This window comes from Acartia tonsa, chromosome 11 (assembly GCF_053477335.1).
Source record: "Acartia tonsa isolate MP-2025a chromosome 11, ASM5347733v1, whole genome shotgun sequence".
NCBI lineage: Eukaryota > Metazoa > Arthropoda > Copepoda > Calanoida > Acartiidae > Acartia > Acartia tonsa.
In genome coordinates, this window is record NC_137270.1 from 2,090,088 (window position 1) to 2,109,850 (window position 19,763).

A 19,763-nucleotide genomic window follows, 5' to 3' on the forward strand; every position below is an offset into this window, starting at 1 on the left:
AATATTTGGTTTAGTTTGTTTGTAAAACAATCTAGGTATCTTGTTAAGTTTTGCTCTAGTGAATGTTGCCATCCTTGTTATTTTGATGAACCTTACACTGGTAATAGGGAGGAAGGGGATATTGGGCTGTGTATTACACTAGTCCCCAAAGTTTTATCTTAACATTTTCTTATTTTTTGGCTTAATAACTTAAGGGGCTTCTATTGCATTTTGATTGGTTGGATCATTAAGTTGAGTGTCAAAACATTTTAACCACTAATTTTAATCTTCAGAAGTGGTAATTTTTTGTATAATCATTGGGGATATGCTTTAATTTAGGCAATTTTCTAATCCCCTTAGATCCCTGGTAATAATGCTTTCTACTAGTCATAGGGCTGTAATAGGCAGTTACTATTTTACTCTGATACTAATAATACACATTTTATAACTCTTCGTCTTCTTTATTATGTGAATACTTTCTAGATTTACCTTCCTTTGATAGAGAGTAACAACAACTATACTAATCCTATCCTTTTATATAAAGTAGTAAGAATTTTTAGCTGTATCTTAAGATATTAATAATCACTGAATTGATTATGTTCTCCATTTTAGGGAAGATTCACATAGGTCCTATGATAGTTTTAGGCTATTTTATTTTTAGCTTCAAATTTTTGGGATGATTTTCCTTTCAGTTTATTAGGGGAGATAACATAGGTCCTATGATGGTTTTAGGCTATTATATTTTCAGTTTCAAATTTTGAGATGTTTTTACTTTTATAGAAAGTATTAAGATTTTTTGATGTAGCTTAAGATAACCACTGAACTGAGTAGGTTCTCCATTTTAGGGACGATTCAAATGGGTCCTACGATGGTTTTAGGCATTTTTTTTGCTTGCAATTTTGGGATATTTAAAGCCATTCTTAGCTCTGAACTGATTATGTTCTCCATTTTAGGGACGATTCACATCACATTCACAGCCCATGATGGTTTTAGGCTATTTTATTTTCAGCTCAAAGTTTTGGATATTTTTAGAGTTATTTTTAGCGTTAGGGCTAGGGGCGAACCCGGTAGTATAATATTAAGTTGTACATTTTTTTGAATGTACTTCAGTGCAGCATTATTAATGTCTTGGAATGGGTTTAGACAATTTTTCCCACCCCCCCAGCCCTATCCCCTAGAAGCTATGGCCTAGTAGTTTTAGTTAAATATTAAAATACATGCAAAAATGGTGTTAAAATAATGTCTATGATTCCAGATTTAAAATGCAAGGAGATCTATCTGTTGGAGAAAATAAAAGTTCTATTACCTGGAAAATTAACACAAATTATACTCTCCCAGATACATTTTCAAGTAAAACCTTAATTGTCTGTGACAGAAGTAATAATCATGGTATTTGCAGGCTGGGACTTACTAGATATCCATTTGAGATAACTCTAGAAAATGTAGGCAATACTGATATTTCCTTAAGAGGTGAAATACAATTTTACAAGGAACAGTCAACATTCTTTACTGCCAAATTTGGTTGGACTAACTCACATCTTTATATAAGAAATAGCAAACCTCTTAAATGGCCTTCAGCCTATCAACATGTAGGTTATGACGTCTATTATGTAAAGTTGAAACTTGAGTCGCCATGTTATATCATTGATCAAGACTGTGTCAAAGATGATAATGCTGCTAAAACTAAGGATACTGCTAGAAAGGAGACATCAAATATTACCACTGATCTTGAGAAACTATTGACTGAAAGCAAATACTCTGATGTTGAAATTATCTGTTCTGATGGAGAAATTTTGAAGTGCCACAGGCTCATTCTTTCTGCAAGAAGCCCAGTTCTGGAAGCAATGTTTAGCAATGATTTCAAGGAAGTTTCTAGTGGCCAAATTAAGCTGGACTACTTTGATATAGAAGTTGTGAAGGTATTAGTTTTATTGCATCTCAAGACCATTTATTTTTCAAAGCAAAATTTATTAGATTGCATTTTTTTTAAACAGGAATAAGGTAAAGCCAACAAGCAAATAACATTTTGAACAGCATTTTCACCTACCCAACTTCTTATCTCGCCAAATTTAACAATTTTCTACCATCAGATGATTTTTTTTTTCATAAAAATTTCCCGTATTTTTTTTACTTGACATGTGTAATATTTCGAATATGTCAATATTTAAAAAATCAAGTGTCAAGTGCAAATATATTTCTAGTAAAGCCACACTTCTCCTCTCCTGCATTTGCAGCCTTCCACTTTCCTGTCTTTCCTTACATTTGAATATGGCCACAAAACACACAAAAATTTCGGCGGGAGCGGCGGTTCCGACGCCATTTCTTCACAGATCCATATCGTACCTCTTGAAAGCAACTGCCATGCCAAATCTTAGAGCTGTATCTCTTTATTTAATTGAGTTCCTTTGACTTTTAGTTTTGGTTTTAAAATGTGTCACTTCCGCCTCCCCCCTTTATTGTGCACCATAAATAAGAAACATTTCTAAATAAGTCATTGCATACAATTATACCTTAATTGCAGGATTTGCTGAGCTACATCTACACTGGAATGCCCAAACATTTGGAGGACAACGCTGAGATTCTTCTTCAAGCAGGAGAACAGTTTCAGATGGAGGCTCTCAAGGGTAATAAAAATAGATATTTTTTAGTAGAAAAGCTACTCTATAATTCACTATGTCAGTGTGTAAGGATATATTTGTTGGTTGGTCTGAAAGTTAGGCATCAACAACATTAATTTTAAAACAAAGAAAAATACACAATAAAGTCTTATTCATGACAAAATACCTTTATTTTTACAAGAAATAACATAAAGGGAGGGGTAGGTTTCTTGTAAAATCCGTAAAGGTTATGTGTTATAAGTTAAAAACAGTAATAGAACAATAAAAATTTATGTTAACTTTTTAAAAAAAAATTTGTCTATAGTTCTTTTCAATAAGAAATGCACATATTTAGTGAATATAATCGTTCTACTACTATTTTTAAGCCTTAAAACACACACCTTTACGGATTTTACCAGAAACCTACCTCTCCCTTTTTACAACAATTTACAACTCTTTTTTTGAAGATGAATAACTAAACTATTGTTGGCAATTTGAATATTACATAATGACAGACAGAGGATGGACAGTCAAACATCCTACAAACTCTTTATTACTATTTTACCATAATCTCATATGATATAGAAATCTGTGGTAAGCATTTGATCAAGAAGCTGACTAAGGACAATGTGCTGGAGTATTTAGCTCTGGGAGACAAGTACAGGCAGCAGGATCTTAAGGAAGCTTCCCTTGAGATGATTGTTAAGAATGCAAAAGATATGAAGGAAGATACCAAGTTCCATGAGTTTGCCATCAACAATCCTGAACTCATGGTTGAGGTTTTCAGAGCTATTGTATCAAAGTAAAGATAGTTCTGCATTTACAAGCAACATCAAAAAATGATAACTGTCATTTACATTATAAAAGTATACACATTTTCCAATATAACACAAAATAACCTAACAATACCTTGATACAATCTAATTTACCATGTTGTTTCAGATATTGTTTTAAATAAAGTACACTTTTAAAGTTTGGCTTAAACAACAGTTTGATTTATTGATATTATTTAATCAATGTTTTTATTTTAAGTAGCACATTTGATTTAAAATTAAAATTTCTCAGATATATTACAAAAAATAAACCTAGAAATATTTAAATCAAAGTAGGTACATTGGTATTAGATTATATTCACATAGATAATTTCGGATGAAAATGGTATCACAATGAAAATATCCATTTTAGAGTATAGTAGATTTTCATTAAGTAAACTTATTGTTGTTTCAATTTAAGGGGATAGTTGCATAAAGTGCATTTTAGAAAACTGATTTCGAGCATAAGTTACAAGTATACCAATTTGTATTACAATAAATTACAAACAATGAGACCTCACAAAATCAATTGACATGCTGAATTTGTGAAAATAAGCCAGCTATATATTGCTATAAATTGAATATATTACAAAAACATGATTTTCAAGTCTTAATATTTTTTAAACTACATGGTAGAAAAGGGGGGGGGCGAAAGTGACACTTTTTGAAACCAAAACTAAAAGTCAAAGGAACTCAACTAAAAAAAGTGTTACAGGTCTGACATTTTGCATGGCAGTTGCTTTAAAGGGGTACAATATGGAACTGTGAAAAAACGGCGGCGCAACCGCCGAAAACCGCCGAGAAAAGGCAACAAAAATTACGGCGGGAAACGGCGGTTTTCGGCGGTTGCGCCGCCGTTTCTTCACAGTTCCATATTGTACCCCTATAAAGCAACTGCCATGCAAAATCTCAGACCTGTAACCCTTTTTTTAGTTGAGTTCCTTTGTTGACTCTTAGTTTTGGTTTCAAAAAGTGTCACTTTCGCCCCCCCCCTTTAAATTCTTTTAATATGATTTATTTGGAAGTTTAAAAATATCTATTTAAGTTAGATAGATTTTAATTAAGTTACTAAACTCAAGTTTAAATGCATTTCGTGCAACTACCCCTTTTTGTTTCAACTTTGTTTTTGCAAGTTTCTTATTTTTTTTGCAGCAGTTCTTATATAAAGGAAAAAAAATCTGGTAGGGTATATTCAATTTATATTTATATAAAACTTTGCTTTTTGATAATTATTTACTTTTACCAGGGTAAACTAAATAATGTTGTGATATAGAATAACTGTAAATATAGAATTTCTAATATGATTATTTGACAGTTAAAAGACGTGCAAAGGGGGGGGGGGGCGAAAGTGACACTTTTTGTAACCAAAACTAAAAGTCAACAAAGGAACTCAACTAAAAAAAGAGTTACAGGTCTGAGATTTTGCATGGCAGTTGCTTTATTGGGGTACAATATGGAACTGTGAAGAAACGGCGGCGCAACCGCCGAAAACTGCCGTTTCCCGCCGAATTTTTTTTGCCTTTTCTCGGCGGGTTTCACAGTTCCATATTGTACCCCTATAAAGCAACTGCCATGCAAAATGTCAGACCTGTAACTCTTTTTTTAGTTGGGTTCCTTTGACTTTTAGTTTTGGTTTTAAAAAGTGTCACTTTCGCCCCCCCCCCTTTTTTGTTTGCACTGAAGAAAAGTTTAATCCAGATTTATAATTTAATTTTATATGTTTTTTTTCTGTATTTTAAATTTGTGCATATCTTACTATCCAGTTTTGTTTATAATTTTTAGTGCAAGTTTTTTGTTTGCATTTGAATATTTTTTTTGTAAATTACCTAAGCATTTTTCGGCATTTGTCTTTGTTAATTTGATGTGATTTTTTTTCAGATTGTAAGAAAAGTGAATAAAAATGCCCCCCCGAATGTGCAAAGGTTGTGGTGGTCCAGTGAAAGGTCATCAGGTACCTCTGGAGGCTGTCTGAGTACCTGGAGGCTGCCTCATCAACAACTAGGATGACAATATCCATAAATAGCGAAGTACAGATTTAATTTTATTTTTCTACAGTATGATCATATATTGCTGATTGCATATATTGCTGAAATAAAGTAAGTGCAAAGAGGATAATAATCTTTTTAATTTCTAAAAGTCATGAGTTTTCATGAAAACTAGTCTTGTCCTAATTTCTTTCCACTGCACTGGAGACACAAATATTAGGAACTATACCTACTGTTGATTGAAATTTTTAAAGTTGAGAACAAACAATTTACAAAAAAATTTATTAATAAAACAATTGTAAATATAGGAAGGGGGCATGTCATAAAATGCAAATTAGAGTCTAATTAATGAATAAAAGACTTATCAGTGTCAGTGGTTGGTTAGACGCTGGTTCTTATCAAATCCACTTTGTCCGTCATTAAAGCATGTAGTAAGCAAATGCTTATGTTAGGGGGGTTATCCAACCTCCCGGCAAAATTAATTGATGTGTACACAGTTATACTCCCCCCTAAAGCCCTCTATATCTCTCTTGACAAGGCTGTACTTGATACTTCTCCCCCCCCCCTTATACAGCCAAGGGGGTTGTCAGGTTAAAAAAATTTACCAATCCAGGGATTCTTTTTGGACTTTGCAGTGGGTGGGTAGACACTGTCGCTATGGCGGGCGTGGGAGGGTGGTGTATCAACCACTCTGGCACTTAAGAACACACCTCTTATTGTCTGAAGTTCATCCTCTTAAACTTAAACCTTCACCCATCTTGATTTTGGATCAAAGTGGATGTCAAAATTGTCCAACCCCCAGATGTATAAATTAGTGCAATTTGTGGATTTTTATTAAAACATACATGCTAAATGATTTCTTATAATTTTATCACAAGGTATAAATGCCCCATCCCCATTATTACACATAAAACTATATAATGATTTGCTACAATTAGCTAATGTTTATTTTATCACTAAACCCATCCTTGAAAACAGTTTGATATTTTGTTCCATTGGCTCGTGTATAAACTCCTTTTTATCATCTTTTCATTTTTAACTAGAACAAGGATGACAACATCCATAAAAGCAAAGCGCAGAATTGAAACAGAAAACAAACGAACATTAAACAGTTATAGTGCCAAAATTGTATGTTAACTTGCTGCAAAATTGCGGAATTCTGAATAAGGTCATAATAACATTTATAGTTTTTGATTATAGAGTTGCTTCGCCTAAAATATTTACCTGGTTGTCCTAGAAATCATTTTTACATAAATCAGATGAATAGGATAGTTAATTATATCATACAATAAGTTGTAAAAACAGCAAAAATCCGCCTGTTTAATTGAACATACGGACATCCTGGTAGCAATTATAGAGTTACTATGCTTTCTAATTGTACCTGTATACTGCGACTGGATTTATCCAATGTTAAAAATCGATAGGACAATTCTAACACGTATCACTAAAGAGCTAACCATTAAGTATGTACACACACAGACCCTAATTATAGAAAAGCTTTGCTTTTAAAAATAAATACACCCTTTTTCTTTAAATGGGGATACTTACATTGAATGGTTAGGTAGTAAAGTGAAATTTTTTTTTGCTGCTTTTTAGACATAATTCTTTCAACTAACTTGGGATTAAATTGATATCAAAAAGCTAAGTTTTTGAAATTTCTACAATTAAATAAAAACTTCTACTAAGAAAATTTTATTTGATTAAAAGATGATTCCTTCTCCATTTGGTTTGTCATTCAGCCATTCACCTAGAAAAATAAAGATTTCATTACACAAAAAAAAAGGAAAATATATGAAGTACAGTATAGATTCATTTCTTAATTCATTTGCTTTGCATTCCTAACAAATGTATTATAGAAATTTAATCAAAATTCTATTATTAGTCTGTCTTGCTATTCAATCACTTAGCTAAAACTTTGTTCCTTGTGGTAATAGGAATCAGTATTATAAAAATCAGATATATAGGATAATTATAATATACAAAAAAAAATTTAAATCAATATTTTTGGTATTGTTATAGGAATCATCATGTGAAGTTTAAAATTGAAAGGACAATTATAAACTGTTTAAATTAACAAAAAGAGCTAACTGTTCAGAACAGACAGACGGACTAACCCTTATTATAGAAAAGCTTCGCTTAAAAAAATATAGGTATGTAGTTTGTATAACAATAAAAACATCTCCATTTTTCCACACCATAATACCAAATCCTGACCTTAAAGAAGTGAAGGTTAAGATTCAATGAAATGTCGTATTACTTAAATAGGATTCAGAATAGGGATACAATTTTAATTGATTTATTTTTTAAAGTCTGTATGTAACGGATAGCTTTTTTCGTTAATTTAGGCATGGTAGTATTGTCATATTGATTTCAAACTTTGCATGATGATTCCTGTAAGATTTAGAAAGCATAGCAACTCTTTAATCGTTACTAGAATGTCTGTATGTCCGTTTTAATTATGTTGATTTTTTAACTTTATTTAACAAAAAATTTTTATTTGATATAATGATCCGATTATGTCATACCGTTTCAGAGCTTCGCTTTTATGGATGTTGTCATCCTTGTTTTTTTAATATTTACAGTAGGTAGTTAGGTTTTTTTCAACAAAAATAAACTTGCTTTTATTTTATTTTCAGTTACAAATTTTGGGATGTTTTTCCTTTTTTTTTGTAGCTTATAATTTTGATTACCATTGAACTGATTATGTCCTCCGTTTTAGGGAAGATTGGCATAGGTTCCATAATAGTTTTAGGCTATTTTATTTTCAGCTTTAAATTTTGGGATGTTTTCAAGCTATTTTTAGCTCCTAGGGGATAGGTGTGTACTCTATAGCCACTAGTATATTATAAAGTAGTACATTGTTTATGGATGTACTTCAGTGCATCATTATTAATGTCTTGGAATGGTTTTAGGCTGTTTTACTAGCCTCCCATTCCCCAGAAGCTAGGGGCATAGCTTTAGTTAAATATTAATGACAAAATTACATGCAAAAAAGGTGTAAAATAATATCTATGTTTCCAGATTAAAAATGTCTGGATACCTTACTGTTGGAGAAAATAAAAGTTGGACAGTTAAAATTAACTCAAAAAATAAGTCTTTAAGTAAGACCTTCAGTGTCTGTGACAGTATTAATAATCATGGTATTTGCAGGCTAGGAATTACTAAATCTCCATTAGAGATAACTCTAGAAAATGTATGCAATGCTAACATTACTTTAAGTGGTGAAATACAACTATGCACGGCACAGTCAACATTATTTACTTCCAAATTTTTAAATGAAGTAATTGCAAATAGCAATCCTCTTAAATGGACTATAAACAATCAAACTATAAATAATTATGTCACCTATGATGTAAAGTTGAACCTTGAGTCGCCATGTTATTTCATTGGTAAAGACTTTCCCAATGCTGCTGAAACTAAGGGTACTGCTAGAAAGGAGACATCAAATATTACCACTGATCTTGAGAAACTATTGACTGAAAGTAAATACTTTGATGTTGAAATTATCTGTTCTGATGGAGAAATTTTGAAGTGCCACAGGAATATTTTGTCTGCAAGAAGCCCAGTTCTGGAAGCAATGTTTAGCAGTGATTTCAAGGAAGTTTCTAGTGGCCAAATCAAGCTGGATTACTTTGATACAGAAGTTGTGAAGGTAATACGTAGTTTCATTACATCGCATTTTTCATAAGCAAAATTCATTAGACTGCATTGTATTGTATTTTTAATAGGATTAAAGTATAGGGTAGTGCGGGGTTAATGCGGTCGGGGGGTACAATTCCGGTCAAACGACCAACTTTTTTAAAACCGATTTTTAACGGTGTTCTAAACGTTTGCAAGAGATCTTCAGAAAAGCAAAGTTGTAGTTTATTGCCTATACTTTCATTTCTTACTTCAGCAAATTTTTGACAGATCCCTCCTTCTATGATTTTTTTGCCCTCAAAAAGTTGCAAAAAATTGGCAAAAAAATTTTTTCAAAATAGGCCATGTTCAACCTAAAATTGTGAAAAAATAGTAAGTCCGAGCGACCTCCGGGTTTTTGTAAAATGAAAGATATGGCATTCATTTATCGTTTGCAATTGGAGGCGTTGTTCTAACTTGATTTTTTCATATTTTTTTTTCGTCTAAAAAAAATGGTCTATTCCGGTCACTTTTTTTTATTACTGTATTTATAACTGTATAATACCCTAATATTTTTTTAAGGTGATCTGGAAGCATAAACAACCTAAATGCATGACCAAGGCTTTAACATTCACTTGCCTGTTGTTAGATGTACATTATTAGTCATTTTACTGCTTGTATTATGTCATGTTTTGTTGCCTAAGCTTTTCAATTTGTAAAGACATTTAAGACACATTTTTATAGTAATGGGAAGAGTATATCACCCAAAGGAACGCCTTAAATATTTGCCTGAAGATGTATCAGCTGCATTGGCTCATGTAAGAAGGGGTATGTCTATTAAAAAGACCGCTAGAAGATTTAAAATTCCATATGAAACCCTTGCATCTTTTTCGTATAAGAGGGTGTTTGCGATTTTTGCGCGGTTTGGATTTTTTATGTCAAATCGGCTAGGATTAAGCTAGAAAGGTGTTTAAGGTGTCTATAGAAAGCTTTTTGCATGTCCTAACAAAAACTCTACAGGATATGGGTTCTATCTCCAAGATTTATAGTACATATCTAAGATTTTGTATTTTCAAAATTCCTGTTGCATAAAATGTGTTGAAATATTAGAGTTAGGCCCCATATCATTTCGAGTTAATTGTCAGGCATGTAATTTTGCATCTTTAGACACCTTAACCACCCTTGTAGGTCAATCCTAGCCAATTTGAGACAAGAAAAAATGTATCAAAAACTGCTGTCAAAACTGGCAGGATTTTTAAAATTAAAAATTTTTTTGGGAAAAAATCACTTTTTTCAAGAAATTCCAAGACCTGCAAATCAGAAATTGCCTGTAATTTATGTATAAAACTTAAAAAAAACCTAATCATATAATAAAAAGTATGATTTTTTTTTTAAAGTTTGTATGAAAAAAATTGATGTTTTTTTTGCGATTTTACCGACTTTTTTAAAATGGGGAAAATGTTGTCAAAAAATTGTCTGATCTGCATGCGACTAGTACCGTTAGAAAGCTAATGACCTCAGCTTTCTACTCATAGTTTAAAATGTTAAAAAAAAATATTTTAAGGGGGTGTTCCACCCCCCCAAAGTCAACTGACCGAATTAGCCCCACCGGTGGGGTTATTCCGGTATAGGCCAACCGCCGCCCTTTAAACCGATTTTTGACCGACTTCTAGTTGCGAGATCTTAACAGACAGGCTTCTTCGTTATTGCCATATCTTTCATATGCACTCTTAAAAACCGGAAAAAGTTTTTGGGAAGTATGTTTTTTTTTAGTTGAAGCAAAAAATTGACCGGAAAAACCCCGCACTACCCTACCTAGCCAACAAGTCAAATATTTAAAGAAATTTTTAACATCATATTCCTTATTTTTTTAAATATATGGTTTAGCATTAATAAGAAACATTTCTAAATAATTCTTGCTTACAATTATGCTTAATTGCAGGATTTGCTGAGCTACATCTACACTGGAATGCCCAAAAATTTGGAGGACAACGCTGAGATTCTTCTTCAAGCAGGAGAACAGTTTCAGATGGAGGCTCTCAAGGGTAATATTATATTTAGAATTATATTTGACAGTCCATAGTGATTTATTTGTTGGTTGGTCTGTAAGTTATGCTTGTAAAACATTAATATTAAATCATAGAAAAATACATGAGAAAGGTTTTGTGATTATTTTCACGCCATAATGCATGACAGAATACATTTATTTTCATAAAAAATAACATAACAATTTACAACTCTTTTTTATAAAGATGAATAACTAAACTATTGTTGGCAATTTGAATATTATATAATGACAGACAGAGGATGGACAGTCAAACATCCTACAAACTCTTTATTACTATTTTACCATAATCTCATATGATATAGAAATCTGTGGTAAGCATTTGATCAAGAAGCTGACTAAGGACAATGTGCTGGAGTATTTAGCTCTGGGAGACAAGTACAGGCAGCAGGATCTTAAGGAAGCTTCACTTGAGATGATTGTTAAGAATGCAAAAGATATGAAGGAAGATACCAAGTTCACTGAGTTTGCCATCAACAATCCTGAACTCATGGTTGAGGTTTTCAGTGCTATGGCATCCAAGATTTCAATAAATCATTAGTAAAGTTATGGTTAGTAAGATATGTAACTTAATAAAAAGTTCAATCATATTATATCCTTGGAAAAAAACACCTTAAATCCAAAGGGATAGTTCTACGAAGTGTATTTAAAGAGTTAAGGTACTTAGAGTAGTGAACTTTTATAAGTCTTAGTAGAATATATTAGGCATTGGATAGATATGATTATATGTTAAAGAATTTTTAACATTGACCAAACCAAACTTTTTTTATTTGACAATATCTAAAAAAAGTTAAAGTGATTTGCCACATAAATTACATGAGAATGGTCTATTTTTTTCCAAATATGTATAGACAAAACACCAATATGAGAGAATCTTTTTCCACATAATTCACAAGAGTTATTAAAAAATTGAACAGGGGTTCCCCTTGAGACAAGTTACTTAAAAAACATAAAAAATAACGTCCGGTTCATTATAGGACAGGTTTTCTATAGATTCTTTTTTTAAAAAAATAAAGAAAACCGTCCAGTTTACTTACAATATACACATTATCTCACGCGGAAATACCAACTAACCATATATATATATAAAAAGACCATTCTCATGTAATTTATGTTGCAAATCACTAACTTTTTTAGATATTGTCAAATAAAAAAAGTTCGGTCAGGTCAATGTTAAAATTCTTTATCACAATCATATTTATCAAATGCCTAATATATTCTACTAAGACATATAAAAAGATTACTACTCTAAGTACTATACTAAATATTTTATTGGTCATTCTTTGTTGTTATGTGTATTTTGTTGTATAAAAAGTTTGAACTTCTATTAACTAGTAAATGCTATGTAAAGTTGTATTTATGACAAAAAAGTTTTTGCCATATATAACATGCAACAAAGTTAAAAACAAAATTGAAAAACTCATTTTTTAATGAAAATCCCTGGTCAAATCTTTTAATTTTAATCAATAACTTTATATTATGCACTACTACGTTATTTAAAATAGAAAAAGCTTACAGTTCACTATTTTTTTTAAATGCACTTCGTGAAACTATCCCTTTACCTACCAATTTTACCTACTTACTGAACATTTTGGCTTTAGCCATATTTTGATTATTAAAACAAAGGGGGTGGGGGTAGTTCTTTCACTTTTGCATGAACAGGTCATGCTTTGTCTTAAGAATAAAATTTTTAGGATTTACTTTCCTTATAGGTATTTTTTTAAAATTTGGATTTGGCCTCCAGGTTCTGGCGCTTCAGGTTGTCTCTGGACAGGTAAAAAAATTTTTGAAAAAGATTTACAGCTAGTGATGGCAATCCGTCGAATTTTTGGGCCGGATTCGGATTCCGATTCTCAAAGAATCCATCAAAAAAGTTGCGGATTCCGGATTCTTATTTTTGGCGGATTCGGATTCCGGATTCTAGCAATATTTTAAAAGGATTTTTTTTAAAAAATAAGTGCTACATATGTCCTAAAAGTCATTCTCTATAATTCACTTCCGAGAATCGAACCAGATTTTAAAAGATATTATATATAATGATAAAAATCTTTGCCTTCAAAGAGGAGGAGTTGAAAGAAAAAACTTACAGCTTAACTTCTAAGATAAAATATGCATCTTTTTTAATGATATTTACATATTGGAAGATAAAAGTCAGAACTCCCCCCCCCCCCCCTTTGTTAAACAATGTTTTTATTTGATGTAGCATTTTTGGTTTACAATCAAACTCTTGTTTCACATATATACATATAATTTTTATGGAAAATAGTATCACAATCTTTAATGTAACCTACTAAGTTTAGAAATATCCACATAAGTTAGATAGATTTTAATTCAGTTAACTTTTATTGTTGTTAAAAAGGGATAGTTGCATAAAGTGCATTTTAGAAAACTGATTTCGAGCATAAGTTACAAGTATACCAATTTGTATTACAATAAATTACAAACAATCAGACCTCACAAAATTAATTGACGTGCTGAATTTGTAAAAATTAGCCAGCTATATATTGCTATAAATTGTATATACAGGGCGACCACTGCATACTATATATACTATTTATACTATATAGGATGAATTTGGATACTATATCATACTATATGACCAAAATTTACTATATGTACTATATATTATTACCTTTACTTGACCAAAATTTACTATGTATACTATATAATATTACATTTATATAACAAAAAACGAATATTGTCAGTTTTGTGACAACGCCTCTTATTGAGCGTTTTGTCTTATTTTCACAGTAGGTCTTCTCCTATTTCTAGCCCCTGCGGGGGGCTCAAAAGATACTGTGAAACGACAAAAATGCATAAAGCTCTAGGTACAGTAAAACAGAGATGAAGAAAACCCTTTAAAATATATTTTAGTTTGTGATTATGATTTAAATATCAGTTATTTTTCATAGAATTAACTTAAGGGTAAGGGGGAAGTTTTACCACTTTCGCTTACTCCGTGCAGGCCTCCTGCAGGCCTTTAGGTTCACTCTGAACAGGTAAACAATCAAATTTCTTATATGAAGAGTTAGAGGTCTATTTATATAACAGAATATGCATTTACTTAGATAATATTAACATATCGGGATCCAAGTTCAGGTTCATACAGGACAGGTTAAAGACTCAAATTTCTTATTTTAAGAGTTCAAGTAAGGCCTCCAGGTTTTCTCTGGACAGAGTCTTCATGGAATCCTGCAGCACCTGGTCCTGGAGGTCAATTGTATTTTTTCTTTAGATATGTAAATAACATCTAAAAAGATGCTTATGCTGTTTTATAAATTAACCTTTAACTACATAACTAAGAAATTTTGATTTTTACCTGTCCAGAATCCACCTGGAGGCCTGCAGCATCAAAACCTGGAGGCCAATTTTATTTTTTCCTTCAAATATATAAAGAACATCCAAATGTAAGCTTATTTTGTTTAACAAATATACCATTAACTGTTCAATTGAGGCCTCCAGGTTTTCTCTGGACAGAGTCTACGACTCTACATGGAAGCCTGCAGCACCTGGTCCTGGAGGTCAATTGTATTTTTTCTTTAGATATATAAATAGCATCTATAAAGATGCTTATGTTGTTTAATAAACCTCTAACTTCTGAAAGAAGGTGTATTAACTTTTTTGCTTTTTATTTAAGATAGCTAGCCGGTGCTTTTAGTAAGTAGTAGATGTAAAATTTTTCATAGAATTCAGATATGTAATCGTTTTTTTTTTTGTAGACCTCTTATTTTTTAAGTAATTTAAGTTTTTTAAAAAAATATATAAGTCGGTTTTAAGGTACTAAAACGCAACAAAATAAAAGAAGAAAATGGCCAGTATGAACAAAAATAGTAAGATCTTTAATTTGACACCTTACTTTTAAAATTCTGTTGAGTAATTATTGAAAAAATCTATTTTTTTTAACCTCGGTTTAATAAAAACTTTAAACCTAAATATTTTCTCAAACAGACATAAAAAATATTGGTTCATATATACCTTTAGAATCAGAAAAATATTACGAATCTATTCTAAGCAAAATTGAAAAAGTTTTATAAAACTATAATTAAAAAAATAAGTTTATTTTAAGAATCATAATTTTCGGCTTTAAAGAGTTGACCTGAACAAAACCTGAACAAAACCTAAACAAATGTACATACACTGTAACAGATATTTTTTAAACACAAGAAACAATAATGCATTTTTAACTGCATTGTTTTGAAGTTTATAAACAGACTGAAGCATACTTGTTCATAATTTTTCATTCTTTACATGTTATGTAAGTATCACTATTTTTATTGTAGTATCTATTGTATATATTGTTTGAACATTATCCTTTTTTTTGTCAATTCTATTAGTTAAGTTTTGAGGTGAAGCTTCTTGATTCATCAATTTTAGAGATTTTTGATTGGCTAGTTTAATAGTTACAATTAAGTGTTGCCTGTAAAAATATAATATTTTAGGTCATTTTTATTTTTTTAAGTTTTTACTTTTTTTCAATTTTGCTTAGAATGGATTCGTAATATTTTTCTGATTCTAAAGGTATATATGAACCCATGTTTTTATGCCTGTTTGAGAAAATATTAAGGTTTAAAGTTTTTATTAAACAGAGGTTAAAAAAAAAGATTTTTTCAATAATTACTCAACAGTATTTTAAAAGTAAGGTGTCAAATTAAAGATCTTACTATTTTTGTTCATACTGGCCATTTTCTTCTTTTATTTTGTTGCGTTTTAGTACCTTAAAACCGACTTAATTATTTTTATTAAAAACTTAAATTACTTAAAAATTAAGAGGTCTACAAAAAAACCGATTGCATATCTGAATTCTATGAAAAATTTTACATCTACTACTTACTAAAAGCACCGGCTAGCTATCTTAAATAAAAAGCAAAAAAGTTAATACACCTTCTTTAAAATTTTTATTTTATTCGTGTACAGAGTTCACCTGGAGGCCTGCAGCTCCTAAACCTGAAGGCCAATTTTATTTTTTTCTTCAAATATATAAAGAACATCCAAATATAAGCTCATTGTGTTTAACAAATATACCATTAACTGTTCAATTGAGGGAAGTTTGATTTTTACCTGTTCAGAGTCTGCAGGACCAGAACTTAGAGGTCAATTTTAATTTTTTTCTTCAGTTATGTTATTTTAATCCAAAAAGATGCATATTCTTTTTTATAAGTTGACCTCTAACTCTTCATATAAGAAATTTGAATTTTTTACCTGTCCAGAGTGGACATGGAGGCCTACAGGACCAGAACTTGGAGGCCGATTTAAATTTTTTCTTCAGATAAGTTAATAGCATTCAAAAAGATGCATATTCTGTTTATTAGTTGGCCTCTAACTCTTTAAACAGAAATTTAAATAAAAAAAATATCCAACCTGTCCAGAGTGGATCTGGAGGCCTGCAAGACCAGAACTTGGAGGCCTATTTTAATTTTTTCTTCAAATATGTTAATAACATCCAAAAAGATGCATATTTTGTTTATAAGTTGATCTCTAACTCTTTAAACAGAAATTTAAATTTTTTTACTTGTCCAGAAACCACCTTCCAGATAGCCTGCAGCACCTGAACCTGAGACCTATCCAAAAAATTATTAAATATACCTATGTGAAATGAAATACTAACCAAAAGTAAACTTTTATCCTAAATAACCTATAGTCTTACATTAATACCTAGCCTAACAATCACAGAGTAAGCCCCTTATATGTGAAATTACTTTGATAACAGCTATGCTTTGAGTTATTATTGATGATGTATATACTATGTATTACTTAATAGTTTTAAGTCCAATACTATATCATACTATATGAGTTCAAAAAAATATACTATATATACTATATGGATTTAAAAAATATACTATAAAAATACTATATTTTTTTTGTTTTGGAGTGGTCGCCCTGTATATATCACAAAAATACGATTTTCAAGTCTTAATATTTTTTAAACTACATGGTAGAAAATTTAAATTCTTTTAAATATATGCCCTAGAAATGTTGTTCAAAGCATTGGACAGGATAAAATATGTTGTTTTCTAAACTCAAGTTTAAATGCATTTCGTGAAACTACCCCTTTTAGCTACAACTTTGTTTTTGCAAGTTTCTTATTTTTTTTTGCAGCAGTTCTTATTTAAAGGAAAAAAATCTGGTGAAGTATATTCAATTTATATTTATATAAAACTTTGTTTTTTGATAATTATTTACTTTTACTAGGGTAAACTTAATAAACTTGTGATTTAGAATTACTGTAAATAAAGTCTTTCTAATATGATTATTTGACAGTTTAAAAGATGTGCAAATTTTTTTGTATGCACTGAAGTAAAGTTTAATCCAGATTTATATTTTGATTTAGTGTTTTTTTTCTTTTAAATTTATGTATATCTTACTATCCAGTTTTGTTTATAATTTTTAGTGCAAGTTTTTTGTTTGCATTTGAATATTTTTAAGCATTTTTCGGCATTTGTCTTTGTAAATTTGATGTGTTTTTTTTCCAGATTGAAAGAAAAGTGAATAAAAATGCCTCCCCGAATGTGCAAAGGTTGTGGTGGTCCAGTGAAAGGTCATCAGGTACCTCTGGAGGCTGTCTGAGTACCTGGAGGCTGCCTCATCATAAAACAACAACTAGGATGACAATATCCATAAATAGCGTAGTACAGATTTGATTTTACCATTTATATAGCTCTGCAAACAAGTCTCTATAAGACAAGTAGATGCTGAGTTGCAAAGAAACTTACACAAGAAATCTAGAAAGCTTATTACATTAATAAGTTGTCTTATGTTAGTTTTTAAGACATTACTCATAGCTGCCTTAGGAAAAGTATTTTTTTATAGAATTTTTGCCGCCCCATTAAGAAACTCAGATAGACAAACTGTTTTACTTAGTAGGTATAGAATCTTGGTTAAAGGGCGAATCCACTTTAAAAATATTTTAGTGGGCACCTTTTCAAGCGCTTTTTTTTCTTTTTTTATTCATGTCTACAATTAACTTGGGTTTTAGTCTTATAGAAGGGCTAGAAGAATTGTTCCTTCATTCGTCAGAGCTAGTTACAAAGGTTTTTTGGTTAGGTTTTATTAATTTTAAACTCATTTTGATGGACATACATGGTGTTATGCATTGAAATTAGACTCATTTTAGCCTGTAAGTTTCAGAAAATATTTTTTATATGCTTATGGTGTGTTTGTCTTTACATGAAAGGGTTCACATTCGTACAAATACTTAATGTATTTAAAGTTAAGAACAAACAAATAACAAATCTTTGCAAAATTTATTGATAAAAGTCAGTGTAAAAAAATCACACCCCTTAAACTTATTAGGGAGATATTAAAAAAAATTTACTAATTCAGGGTTGCTTTTTGGACTTTTCAGTGTGCGGGTAGACACTGTCACTAGGAAGTGGGGGATGTATCAACTTTAAAATTACACACCGATTATAGTCTGTAATTCATCCTCCTAAACCTTACACCCCCCCCCCCCTCCATGATTTTGGATCAAGGGGTTTGTCAAAATTGTCAAAATTCCTGCTGTATAAATTAGTGCAATTTGTGGACTTTTATTAAAACGTAGGTACATGCTAAAAGATTTTAATCTTTAATCACAAAGTATTTTTTATACAAAAAAATGCCCACTCCCCCATTATTACAAATAAATACTATATAAAGGTTTAATAAAATTAGCTAATGTTTATTTTGTCACTAAATCCATCCTTGAAAACAGTTTGATATTTTGTTCCATTGGCTCGTGTATAAACTCCTTTTTTCATTCATCTTTTCATTTATAAACAGAACAAGGATTACAACATCCATTAAAGCGAAGCTCTGAATTGAAACGGAAAACAAACGAACATTAAACAGTTATATAAACTTGCTGCAAAATTGCGGAATTCTGAATAAGGTCATAATAACATTTATAGTTTTTGATTATAGAGTTGCTTCGCCTAAAATATTTACCTGGTTGTCCTAGAAATCATTTTTACATATATCAGATAAATAGGATACCTAGTTAATTATATCATACAAAAAGTGGTAAAAAAAAGTAAAAATCAGCCTGTTTTAATTGGACATACGGACATTCTGGTAACAAATATAGAGTTACTATGCTTTCCAATTGTACCTAACTGTCACTGGAATTATCCAAGGTTAAAAATCGATAGGACAAATCTAACATGTATCATTTAAGAGCTAACTCCTACGTACAGACCCTAATTAAAGAAAATCTTTGCTTTTAAAGATAAATACCTACACCCGATTTCTTTAAAAGGGGATACTTCTATAAAACTGGTTTTAATCTTATGATTGTACATTATTATAATCGTAGAAAACTGGATATAATATCACGATGCTATACAGATTTTTTTGTTTGGCTGATAGCTGGTTTAATCCACCAGATATTAATCGGTTTCGAAGTCATTCTGAAAAAAACATGATTTTTAATTATGTGTATCATCATTGGGTTTTGCATCAATTTATCGGCCATTTTCTTATCCCTTTAGATCCCTGATAATAATGCTTTCTATTAATCATAGAGCTGTAGTTGGCAGTAACTTATTGACTCTGATACTAATAATACACATTTTATAACTCTTCTTTAGTATGTGAATACTTTCTAGATAACTATACCTTCCTTTGTTAGAGAGTTGCAACTCTACTAATCCTATCCTTTTATATAAAGTAGTTAGATTATTTTTGGCTGTAGCTTAAGATTTTGATTACCATTGAACTGATTATGTTCTCC

At 30.8% G+C, this 19,763-nt stretch overlaps 4 protein-coding genes across 5 annotated transcripts in view; 3 read left to right on the top strand and 1 right to left on the bottom strand.

Moving 5' to 3' along the window:
• Positions 1 to 19,763, bottom strand: part of LOC145331579 (long-chain-fatty-acid--CoA ligase ACSBG2-like) — a 292,684-nt gene that overhangs the window by 88,879 nt on the left and 184,042 nt on the right. The gene's annotated exons all lie outside the window — the stretch shown is intronic.
• On the top strand, positions 1,215 to 4,031 carry LOC145331582 (uncharacterized). Its single transcript, XM_080176327.1, has 3 exons — positions 1,215 to 1,898; positions 2,501 to 2,603; positions 3,162 to 4,031. The coding sequence occupies exons 1-3, from the start codon at positions 1,242 to 1,244 to the stop codon at positions 3,380 to 3,382; spliced, it is 981 nt and encodes a 326-aa protein (XP_080032453.1). The 5' UTR covers positions 1,215 to 1,241; the 3' UTR covers positions 3,383 to 4,031.
• Positions 5,244 to 19,763, top strand: part of LOC145331576 (uncharacterized) — a 51,165-nt gene continuing 36,645 nt past the window's right edge. Inside the window, exon 1 of one of the 2 annotated variants that reach the window (XM_080176317.1) lies at positions 5,244 to 5,339. In XM_080176317.1, coding sequence (XP_080032443.1) covers positions 5,289 to 5,339 — 51 coding nt within the window. In that variant the 5' untranslated portion in view covers positions 5,244 to 5,288. Of the gene's footprint in view, positions 5,340 to 16,942; positions 17,600 to 19,763 lie in introns of those variants that run through there. The other variant, XM_080176318.1, reaches the window with a different exon arrangement.
• Positions 8,375 to 12,120, top strand: LOC145331583 (uncharacterized). The gene is made up of 3 exons (XM_080176328.1): positions 8,375 to 9,025; positions 10,934 to 11,036; positions 11,362 to 12,120. The coding sequence occupies exons 1-3, from the start codon at positions 8,402 to 8,404 to the stop codon at positions 11,595 to 11,597; spliced, it is 963 nt and encodes a 320-aa protein (XP_080032454.1). The 5' UTR covers positions 8,375 to 8,401; the 3' UTR covers positions 11,598 to 12,120.